Raw genomic sequence first — 12,020 nt, forward strand, 5'->3', positions numbered from 1 at the left:
CCCCAGTCTAAAGCTTCTAGGACAGGGGTAGGCAACCTCGGCTCCTTTATGACTCGTGGATTTCAACTCCCAGAATTCTTGAGTCAGCCATGCTGACTCAGGAATTCTGGGAGTTGAAGTCCACGAGTCATAAAAGAGCCGAGGTTGCCTACCCCTGTTCTAGGTCTACCGATGTCCTGCCCACTTTTGCATTTGAGGCAAAAACCGGAGACTGGTAAGCGACTGACACAAGCAAGATAGGATCAAAGCCAAGGAGACTTTCACTCCTCCGCTCTCTATGCTGCAGTGGTGAGGAAGCCTCCCTGAAAGGAGAAGTGAGAAATCCCTCTAGCGGAGGAAGGAACGGCCCACACCCGGTGCCCAAGGAGGGCCGATGGCGGGGCTCAACCTGGGAATCGAATGCCGTCGTGAAGAGAACTCAAATTACGCAAAATAAACGAGCCGCCTTTATTGTCTCCACTCTTCAGAAGAGACGCCGGCTTTGCCTGGCTGCGGTTTAACGGAAGGTTTCCTCGGCCTCCTCTGCATCGTCCCCCGTCTCCCCGCCATAGCTTTCAAGGTGCTGAAACGAGTAGTAGATGCCTCCGCGGCTGGTGGGAGGCGGGCGTAAGATCATCGCCGGCGGAGGAGGGGCGTTGGTAGACCGCGCGGAGCTGGGGCTGCCTTCGTTCAGGATCCAGACGAAAGAGTAGAGCGCCAGCGCCACCAGGACGAAGGACGTCAGAAAGCCGCTGAGGACCCCCGTCGCCAGAGGCGTGGCCCATTCAAAGAGGCTCCTGTTGTAAGGCGGCCGCATTTTCCGCTCGACGATCAGCTCCAGGCCGTCCCAGTCGCCCTGCTCGAGAGGCGCCGCGGAGCCCCGGCCCTCGCGCCGCTGCCGGCCTTGCGCGCTCCCTTCCGGGCTCTCGTCCAAGAGCAGCGAGGAGGTCAGGTGCTTCACAGTCTCGTGGTACTCCTCCACGTTCTTCTTGATCTCCAAGTTCTTGTCCTGGTTGAGGTTCTTGCCCAGTTCGAGCGAGACGTCGGCGCGGCCGATTAGCTGGAGCGCCCGGGACAAGCGATCCCAGTACAGGGTGTCGCCCTCCGTCTCCAGCCAGCGCTGCAGGGTCTCTTGACACTGGGCGGTGGTGATGATGTCCCGGCGTCTTCGTCGTCGGCCGATGGGGTTGTTCTTCTCGGAGAGGCGCTCCAGTTCGTCTTTCACGTTCTCCTCGGGGCCCAGGAGTTTGAGGTGGAAGGCCTGGCATTCCTCCGGGGACAAGAGCTCCGAGATGCGAGCCATCATGTGGGCCCCGATGTCGTCGGCCACCGTGTCATCGCATAAGGCGGGCAGGGCTAGCAAGGAAAGAGCTAGACCGAGCAGAGGCCACATTCAGAAGGCTCTGGAAAGCGGAAGATTGAGAATGGAAGAAAAGCCTTACGTTTGCCAGCTGCCTGGTCTTTCTCCCGGCCTGAACTCTGGCATTAACTCTCAAAGCACCAGAGGCTCAAGCAGCAAGAGAGAAGAGTACCTCTGAGTCTGCGCAGACTGCCATTTCATGTTAAAAGGTGGCTTGAGTTGATATTTGACAGATATCCAGCTATCTGTCATATAATGCAATACATGTCATGCAGAATGAGGAGAGCATTTATGAAGTTCTCTCACATATGTAGCCATTTATCTGACCTTTCTTTTTCAATCACAGAATTATTCCTTATTGGCTACATGTGTATTTAATGTAACGAGAAGCGGGTAACATCAATTTGCTTTTCTGTTTTGGGCATAATCTTTCAGAAATCCAATTACATTTAATGAGATTTCCCCCCCCCCCAGCATATTTATATAGGACAGGGGTCTGCAACCTTGACAACTTTAAGACTTGTGCAGTTCAGCTCCTAGAATTCTTATGCTGGCTGAGGAATTCTGGGAGCTGAAGTCCACAAGTCTTAAAGTTGTCAAGGTTGCAGACCTCTGACATAGGAATCCAGGTTACTGGCAGGGGGCAGCATCTAGCTGATCTTGGTTAAACTTGTTGGGAAGTTGCACCTATACCAGTGATGGTAAACCTTTTAGAGACCGAGTGCCCAAATTGCAACCCAAAACCCACTTATGCATCATCGGGTGCCGGGTGGGTGTGGCCCATTGGCTGGGCATGGCTGTGGTGGTAACAGCAGACTGGGTGGGACAAAAAAGTTCAATCAATTCCAACTTTGCAAGATTTTTTTTTCCTGCAACAAGTTGAAATTGACTGCTTGATTGAACTTTTTTTTTTTTTTGCACACAGCGGCAGAGGCCTAAAGCAAAAAGGTTTTATAAAACCCAGCTGAAGGCCTAGGACTGGGGCGATGGCACGTGTGCCCACAGAGAGGGCTCTGAGTGCCCGCCTCTGGCACCCGTGCCATAGGTTCGCCACCATTGACCTATACTATCTGCATATGAAAGCCGGATTGAATATGTTAGCTCAGGGAAGAGATGCAAAACATCTATTTCCTATCCTCGCTAGGTCCAATGTATGTATTAACACAAAGTGGAAAAAATAGAAATATGCCCAAACCTATCTGGAAACTGCACACTATCCAGTGTCGTCCTACAACAAGTGTGGAATAACTTAGGGTAGTTTGGTGACAAGAATGGCACTCTGTTCATGGCCAAAGGAAAGAAATGTCCTAAACTGTGAGAAAACACATGACTAAACAAGAACCCTTGTTTGGTCTGCAATATCCTCCTTTGCTTGTAACATTCCTCAGATGCCCTGGCTGTATTCTCACCTCTCAATAGGCTAAAATGTGCTGAGCCTAATTTGAGAGGCTGTGTGTCATACAAACCTAGTCTGCAGTTAGTTGATGTTTTGTGCTAATCCAGATACAGGTAGTCCTTGAGTTACGACCTCAACTGATCCCCAAACTTATGTTGCTAATTGAAATATTTGTTAAGTATGTTTGCCCCAGTTTACGACCTTTCTTGCCACAGTTGTTAAGCATTGCATTTGTTAAGTTAGTAACATTAAGTGAATCTGGATTCCACATTCGCTTGTCAGAAGATTGCAAAAGCAGATCACATGGCCCCAGGACACAGCAACCATCATAAATATGAACCAGTTGCCAAGCATCTGAATTTTGATCCTGTGACCATAGGGTTGCTGCAATGGTCGTAAGTATGAAGAATGCTCATAAGTCCCTTTTTTCAGTGCCATTGCAACTTTGGATGGTCACTAAATGAACTATTGTAAGTTGAGGACTACCTGTAATGAATTTAATTGAAGAAATCATAGTGCAGTTAACTATAGAGGATGTGAACTACAACAACTGTGTCTCTCCAATTTTCTAACATGTCCTATAATAACTGCCTGAGATGTCCACCAATTTAATAATGTACAGATTTTAACAATCTGTTTAGATCAGGGGAAATGATCATGTTGAGGCTCCAAAGCAACAAAAATGCCAGAAACTAAAATAATAATCTAACCCAGGGATGTCAAACTCGCAACGTCAAGTCACGTGTCGTGATGTATCGCCACTTTTTTTCCATTGCTGGCAATGGGGTGGGCACAGTTTCACCATGACGCATCCAGCCTGCGGGCCAGCAGTTTGACACCCCTGATCTAACCCAGTCTGCATGAAGGGAGTTCAGTTCCAAAACATTTGGAGGACTTCTAGTTGGGAAAAGCTGCCCTAAATGTAGGAACAAATATTGCCAATTACCTGAACTGACTTCCAGAACAAGAGGCATTTCTTGAACTAATGTAGAGCTTTTTTCTGTTGGAATCTTAAAACCTTCAGTGTATGATGTCATAGAAAGAGCCAGCAAAAGGTTCTGCTTCCATTTCCCCCTCTCTGGAGAAGGTCTGGTTCATGGGATCCTGTAACGTGTATGAAGCAGCTCTCCAGATTCACTGATCAGCTGTCCTCCAACATAGGGGATCCATGAGATGGCAGGGGCCACTGGTTGAAACAGAAGATGGTCCCTGCTCCATTGAGCAGTCCTTATTGCTATGGGGTAGTAAAGGCTGTCCCCTTCTCCTACCTGCTTGGGGAGGGGGCAGAAAAACGGGGAAACAGCGAGGTATCAAGTACAGGGAGGAATTGTGTGGTAAAGAGAATTTTACACACCCACCAACCACCATTAGCTGTTTTCCAGGATACTTTGAAATATCGCTGAACTAAAAAAAAGACTTCAAAATAATATGTTTAAAAACTTATTTTTAAAAAGCTAAAATAATATTAACCAGCTCAGGTAGCTGCTGAGAACCAGGAACCAGGCTGACTAACCATTTTCCCTGAGAATTCCTTCCCATTTTCTGTCACAACCATCCTCCCTTCCTATTGGCCATTGCTTCCAGCTATGGACTCTCCCAAAGGAATCAGCAACAGCAGACAGATGCCACAGATGGAGGCTTGTTCCAGAAACAGCCGCAGCCACCCACCCCCTTTGACCAGATATCCCCACAACTGCCCTTGTTCAGAAGTGTGGTACGCACTGAAGGAACTGAGTTTGAAGGAACACTATTTTTTCCAGGGCCCAAAGCAGAATGGCCCTGCAAAACAAGATGGAGACCAAATTAGCCTATAGGTTCCAGGCTGCAGTCTAAATTAGCCAATAGGGACTCATCCTCTGTGGATCATCTGACTTACCAACTGCAGAGATAGTCAAGTGTCTTGGGTTATACCCACAGTCCTGGCTTCTCTGCTTAAAAGGAAAATCATTACCTCCACACCTAAATGGCTAAGGCTTGGGGACAAGAGGAAGGCAGCCTCATGAGGACGTGGCAGGAAAAAAGGCGGTTGCTAAGGCTTTTCATAATGTAGTGTAGTGCAAGTGAGGAAAGCCAGCTTTTTTTTTTTTTTTTTGCATCTTGTAGCTCTGGATCAGCAGATGGCAGCATAACCCCAAGAATTAAAACTTGAAAGAGATTGATCAATAGCCTTCACCTTCACTCAAGGACATCTAAAAACTTTGCTTCTGGCCCTGAATTAGTGCTCTTTCTAAAGAGATATCCCCCTTTTAATACAGAACTGGAATGTGATGGTCTTCAGAGCAAGCCTTAATAGGTGACAAGTGGCAATTCCATGCTTTCAGTATGCTAGCTCAAAGGGTAGGTTAAAATTACTAGCCCTCTGCTTTTAAAATTAGCATTGTTCAACCAGACTAAGAGACAAATGCAGAAAAATGAGAGTTAGTTATATTGGCTGAATTGCTGTATGTCAGGTTGTTATGAAAAGCACAGAAATGGGATTGTTTAAAAATAAAGTATAAAATGTTGAATATCTCATAAGACTTTTTTTTCTGTTCTGTGTTTTATTTTTGACAGTCATCAGGGCTAAATTATGGACTTGCTGTTTGTAAGGATGCACTGATCTTTCCAATAAAAAATATAGTTGATTTGGTCTCCTTTGTAGCTTGTCTTTTGGCAAGTAGCTAGGATTTCCTATGGACATGTTTAAATGCTGTTTTTATGCAATGGATCTATCTCTTAAAATTAGAAATCTGTCAATTGCCTACTACTATTTTTAAACACAGTATTTAAGGGTTGGCTAAAAGCCACTGCTTTTTACTGTTACCTAATAAAAGAGTAAGTTATAGGAGAAACTGTCATAGTCCATTTTTTTTTAAACAAAGAGATTTGTGCTGGCAACACAAGTCCAGTTCAGTGGGTTTAACAATATTTTCAATTTTTAAAACAATTTTTACTAATGTAATGGCATCCAGATGGGTTGCCTAATATGTATGCTAGGAGATATATCAGCTGATAGTATTAGATGACAAGGGGCTTGCAGAAGGGATTTCTGCCTCAAATATAAATAATCATGTGAGATAAGATGAAAAGGAATTCTTGCAGTCTCTATCCACCCCACAGGTCTTCTTTGCTTCTGGGTTATGATTGTCCCCTTTAATGCATAGGTGCACAGTGGCCTTCTTCAAATTGGAGCCCTCCAGACGAGTTGGATTACAGTTCCCCTCATCAATCAGGCAACATGGATTTGTTTTCTGGGGATGATGGGCATTAGTCACTGGAATGGTGCAGAGCAGCAGGCTCGGAAAGGCCAGCACCTAAGAGATTAGCTCTCTCTACGTGCTTGCTACAGATAGGAATAAGATCCCTAGGAAAGGAGAGGGGACTCCCTATTCCTGCATTTGCACATAAGCACACCGCCTGCTCCTAAAAGAATTGGATTTTCATCTCTGTCCTGCAGTTTTTGAAAATTCAGATTTGCCTCCTTTCCCTAATTGTGCCTTGGGACAACTGCTTCTGGAAAAGTCTGGCGAATAACTAACCAGAAGGAAGCACCTTCTCCCCTAAAACCTCCCACAGGCCCATTAGAAATGCACAGTGGTTTCATTGTTCCCATTAGGAATACCCCTAACCCACCACCCCTCCCCAATTCCCCTTAAAAAAAAAGCTACTGCCTAGCTGTGGAATGAAAACAAATCATCCACAGTTGGCGACTGAGCAGGAGGCCCACAAAGGGCGTTCCTCGTTCTTAACATTCATTGATTCCAAGGGGCCGAAAATACCATTTTCAAAGCTGCTTCTCTGACTTTCTGGACCAGGAAAACATGCTCTGTCCTTAACTGCAGTTAGAGAAGGAGATCCTTCTTTTTGACGTACCCACTTTTGGAAATGGCTGTAGCACACTCTCTAGAGGTTTCCCATGTCCTTCTGCAAGCAGTGTGGATAATTTCCAAAGGGACAATTGAGGGTAGAATCTTGAAGGCAAATGCATGTCTTAAGACAGTAGGCTTTTGTGAGTTATAGTCTGCTTGTCAGATACACTGGAATACACACACACACACACACACACACACACACACACACACACGTCTCAGAGCTGGGATAGACAATGAAAAATAGTGCAGGGAATACAAAAGAATGAAACGAAGATGTGCAAGAAGTACATAATCATTGCCTGTTGATAGATGCCATTAAAACAGTTCTTGAATGCAAAACAGATATATTTGTGTATTGGAAAACTGAATAAAGTGTGGCAGTGAGAATAGAAACCTTAGGGAACAGTGTAAACCTTCATTCCAGCTGAGTTCTTTCACAGTGAGACTCTTTCCTCAAAGGATGGATAAATAGTGTGGCAAATTGACAACAGGTTTTGTCATTAACAGTTGGATCCAGACTCTGCAGATCTCCTCAAGTTGGCAAATGGTTTTTAGTTGTCAAAAGCTCTCAAGGGATCCACGTTTTCAATTCTCTTAATTCCCATGCTAGGAGATGCACAGCTTTCAGAAATGGGAATATATTTTGTGGCCCAAGAGAATGTATTCCTACAGGACTAGATATCTGGATGGCATAGAGACGCATGTCATATGGGAGGAAAGCAGAAACAGCTATTCACTACACTAGGCCCCAGGCAGCAGCCAAGTGAAAGCTACATTGCTTCAGATTGTAGGTAGGGATGATATGGTTTTAAACACTCTTCACATAAAACGTGGCTCGCCTACCAGAGACTCAGAAATGCTACCCTATTCTGCCTGCTATTGCAATTGTGTTGGTTCAGAATTCCATCATCTCATTCTGTGTAATCAAGGTTACTTTTAGCATCTGGCTAAACTGAGGCTATTCGGGGGTTTATAAACTATAGCAGCTGGGTTCAAGCAATCTTAACAACAAAAATCAAGGGAATTGCAAGAAAGCAAAATGGACTATTACAAGGAGATATATGGCTGCTGCCTTCAAAGAGCCATGTCTCTACCATAACACCTGATTAAGTGACATTTTCTTGCCCTCATGCCAATCCACTGGAGGTTATTGTCAAGGGACGAGGAGAAATGAAGCACTCAAGAAGCAGCTGGGCCTAGGAGCCTCCTGATCTCGGTGCTCGGAGATCCAAATTCACTGATCTTGTTCAAATGCTACTTTTGCATCGTGAGATGATGATCAGGACTGCACAACATTTTCAAGGAAAACAAGCATTTCCTATGGTCTCACTGACCAGTCCTTGAATTCAGGGGTTTGTTTAAATCACCATGAGAGGTAATGCCATCAGGGGGCAGCGTTAGCAGCATCCTTCCACCTCCTCTCTTTCTCTGACTCTATTCACAGTGAGCACAAGGCAGTGAATGCCAAGGCCTTCTTTGCCCCATCAGGTCAGAATACATCTGAAAAGGCTATTAAAAAAAACAACGGAACAACAGAACAGAAAAACAGAATTGGAAGGGACCTTGGAGGTCATCTGGTCCAACCCCCTGCTCAAGCAGGAAAACCTATATACCATTCCAGATAAACGGCTGTCCAATCTCTTCTTAAAAACCTGCAGTGACGCAGCAGCCACAACTTTTGAAAGCAAACCATCAATGATTCTTATTGTCAGGATTCAGGAAATTTCTCCTTAGTTTTAGGTTGGATCTGTCTGTAATACTCTACATTTTTACGTGTTACTTTTTTTTTTTTTTGCCTTCAAGTGCTTTGGAGAATAGGTTGCCCCTCTCTTCTTTGTGACAGCCTCTCAAATATTGGAAGACTGCTATTATGTCACCCCTAGTCCTTGTCTTCGTTAGTCTAGACATATCCAATTCCTGCAACCATTCATTGTATGTTTTAGCCTTTGTTGCTCTTCTCTGTACTCTTTCTAGAGTCTCAACATCTTTTTTGTAGTGTGGTGACCAAAACTTTATGCAATATTTCAAGTGTTATCTTACCAAAGCAGTATATACAAGGAAGTCTTCGACTTACGACCACAGTTGAGCCCAAAATTTCTGTTGCTAAGTGAGACATTTGTTAAGTGAATTTTGCTCCATTTTACGACCTTTGTTGCCACAGTTGTTAAGTGAATCGCTACAGTTCTTAAATTAGTAATACAGTTGTTAAATGAATCTGGCTTCCCCAATGACTTTGCTTGTCAGAAGGTCACAAAAGGTGATCACATGACCCCGGGATACTGCAACCGTCATATAGACAACCGTCTGAATTTCAAGCACACGACCATGGGAATGTTGCAATGGTTGTAAGTGTGAAAAATGGTTATAACTCACTTTTTTCAGTGCCACTGTAACTTTGAACAGTCACTAAGCGAACTGTTAAAGTCAAGGACTACCTTGACATGATATTTGATGTGATCTTGTTATTATTCCTCTTTTGAGGCAACCTAAGACTGCATTGGCTTTTTTGGCAGCTGCAACACACTATTGGCTCATACTTAAATGTTTGTCCACTAGGACCCTACTAGATCCCTCTCACGATTATTGCTGTTGAGCCAGGTACCACGTATTCTATAACTTTGAAAGATACAGTTCAGTGGTCGCAAGATCACATTTGCCATCTCCTTTAGAACTTTGAGATGTAATCCATTTCTGGTGATTTAAACTCATCTAGGGTGGACAGGTGTTGTCTTACCATTCTCTTACCTATTCTGAATTCTATTCCTAGTCTGTCTTTTACGCTTCTGCTTTTGGTAGATTGGGGTGTTTTTTTCCTTTTGTGTGAAGACAGATGCAAAGAAAGAATTAAGCAGTTCTGTTTTCTCCCTGCTTCCTGTCACTTCCTTACCATCTTCTCTCACTAGTGGACTGATCATTTCCTTGACTTTTTTTTACATATTGAAACTTTTTTAAAAATTATTTTTGACATTTGTTTCAAGTTTAGTTCATCCTGAGCCCAGCTTTCCAGACTTCATCCTTGCAGATTCGAGCTATATGCTGATATTCTGCCTTAGTTAAGTGTCCCTCTTTTCATTTTTTATACTTGTTCTTTTTGTCTTTCAGTTAACAGAATTCCTGCTGGTTTTTCTTAGATCTCTTTTTTTTTCCAATGGCATTATACTGGACTGGGCCTTTATAATTTCATTTTTCAGAATTTCCCAAGCTTCCTGAGTTGTTTTCCCCTTTAATATTTTCATCCATGGAATCATTCCCAGGCTCTAAGTTTAAAGTCTAAGATATTAGCTTGATTTTGTTCCATTTTATTCTGTCTGTACTATATTGAATTCCAATATGACACAAGCCCAGCTTTCTCTGAACTCTCCATTAAGTATGAGAGAGATGTATATACCTCTCTTATCTATTTATTTATTGTCCATCCTTTGTTGTTTTTATAAATATCTTGTCCTATTTTCCACAGAACCACCCTGTACAGTGGGTTGGGCTGAGAAACAGTGACTGGCCAAAAGTCACTCAGCCAGCTTTCTAAGCCAGGTCTAGAACTCATAATCTTAGTTCCATACACAGCATTGGCAGGGATCCCCAGTCAGTCCTTCAGCCTAGATTCTTTACAGCTAAGCCCATTTATTTCTAGCTTAGCCAGGATGTATGAAGAATCACAGCAGGGTTAGCTTTCTAAGAAAAGTGCTGGACAATGGGAAACTTAGGAATGGACCTTTTCCCGCTGGCAGAAACTCTTCCTTACCTGCCCTTGCACTGTCTCCCGTCTTCCCATAGAGCAGTGGTTCTCAACCTGTGGGTCGGGACCCCATTTGGGGTCGAACGACCATTTCACGGGGGTCGCCAAACAAGGCTGTCCACCATTTTTTCCCCCTTTTCTTTGGCCACGCCCCTGGCACATGGTGATGTATAAGTGGTTGGGGGTCACAACAATATGGGGAACTGTATTATGGGGTCACAGCATTAGAAAGGTTGAGAACCACTGCCCTAGAGGCTAAGTTGTCTTCATGCAGTCTAAAAGCTCCCCCTTACTTCAAATACTCATATGCTTTCCCTTTTCTGAGGCTGTCATAACTTAAAATGACTGGTCGTAAGTTGAGGGCTACATGTATGTAACTCTAGTGAATAATTAGATCTGAAGGGCAGAGAACTTTGGTGAATTTCACTGTTAATACTCTACTTAGGCATGAATCCATTTAGAAGAATTAAAAAAACAGGTTGCAATATTAAACTTTCTTACAAGGGCTGTTCAACTCTGTTTTGATATTTTTCAATCCACTAAGAAATCGCCTAGGCCAGGGGTAGGCAACCTTGGCTCTTTTATGACTCGTGGACTTCAACTCCCAGAATTCCTAAGCCAGCCATGCTGAGGGGAAAGGGAGAGGTTTCCAAGCTGAGCCATGCTGGCTCAGGAATTCTGGGAGTTGAAGTCCACGAGTCATAAAAGAGCCAAGGTTGCCTACCCCTGGCTTAGGCAGAAACTCCTTTCATGTGGCCTTTCTCACACTTTGGCTGGTCTCAGCCTAGAAACTTGATCTGGCCAACAGTTACTCAAATTGAGCTGCAGTATGCAGGTAGTCCTTGACTTACAACCACAATTGGGATGGGAAAATTCATAATGAAGCGGTGTAATCATTTAAGTGAGGCATCACTTAAGTGAGGCACCTGACTCAGTGAACATTTTTGTTCCGGTTGTTAAAACAAATTATTTCAGTTAAGCCAGACATCATACGATGGCTATGTGGACCTTCCCTGCTGCTGCTTCTTCACTGACTTGGCTTGTCAGAAGGTCATGTGATTCTGGGACACTGAAACCATTGTAAATGCAAATGGATGGCTAAGCGCTCAGATTCTAATCTCACGGTTGTGGGGATACTGCAAAGACATAAGTGCAAAGACCAATCATAAGTGACTTTTTTCAGTACTAACTTTGAATAGTGGCTAAACAAATGGTTGATAGTCAAGGTCGACTCATAATTTGAACTGACTGCCCAGCTTTTCTGTTACCAAAGTTTCTTATATTTATTCACTGACCTACTCAAACTTTTGGGTAGGCTTTTGTAATACCCTTCCTTCAGCCCAGTGATAGAGTAGATCTCCCAACCCACCCACCCCACAAAGGCCCATCCTCTCTGCCCCTGTGGCACATGAGTGATAGAAAGATAATACAATATTCTTTCATATTGCAGATTTTATATTTATTTATGAGACTTATATACCGCTTTAAGTGCAAGCACTCTCTAAGTGGTGTACACCAGTAAGCAATGTATATATATATTTACATTGCCCCCAACAATCTGGGTCCTCATTTTACCTACCCCGGAAGGATGGAAGGCTGAGTCAACCTTGAGCCGGTGAGATTTGAACCGCTGACCTGTTGAACACAGTCAGCTAAAGTGGCCTGCAGTACTGCACTCTAACTGCTGCGCCACCTCGA

The 12,020-nt window shown here is 44.0% G+C and overlaps 1 protein-coding gene across 1 annotated transcript; it reads right to left on the bottom strand.

The window, feature by feature from the left end:
- Positions 1-428: 428 nt before the first annotated feature.
- LOC120305446 (transmembrane and death domain protein 1-like) lies at positions 429-5,415 on the bottom strand. Its single transcript, XM_039337309.1, has 2 exons — positions 3,682-5,415; positions 429-1,382 (listed from the first exon to the last, which is right to left on the bottom strand). The coding sequence occupies exon 2, from the start codon at positions 1,370-1,372 to the stop codon at positions 497-499; it is 876 nt and encodes a 291-aa protein (XP_039193243.1). The 5' UTR covers positions 1,373-1,382; positions 3,682-5,415; the 3' UTR covers positions 429-496.
- Between the last annotated feature and the right edge of the window lie 6,605 nt (positions 5,416-12,020).

Source organism: Crotalus tigris, unplaced genomic scaffold (assembly GCF_016545835.1).
Source record: "Crotalus tigris isolate CLP2741 ecotype Arizona unplaced genomic scaffold, ASM1654583v1 scf7180000017674.1595824, whole genome shotgun sequence".
In the NCBI taxonomy this organism is placed as follows: domain Eukaryota; kingdom Metazoa; phylum Chordata; class Lepidosauria; order Squamata; family Viperidae; genus Crotalus; species Crotalus tigris.

Coding starts and splice junctions, on each gene's coding strand:
- LOC120305446 (XM_039337309.1), bottom strand. CDS start 1,372: ATGTGGCCTCTGCTCGGTCTAGCTCTTTCCTTGCTAGCCCTGCCCGCC.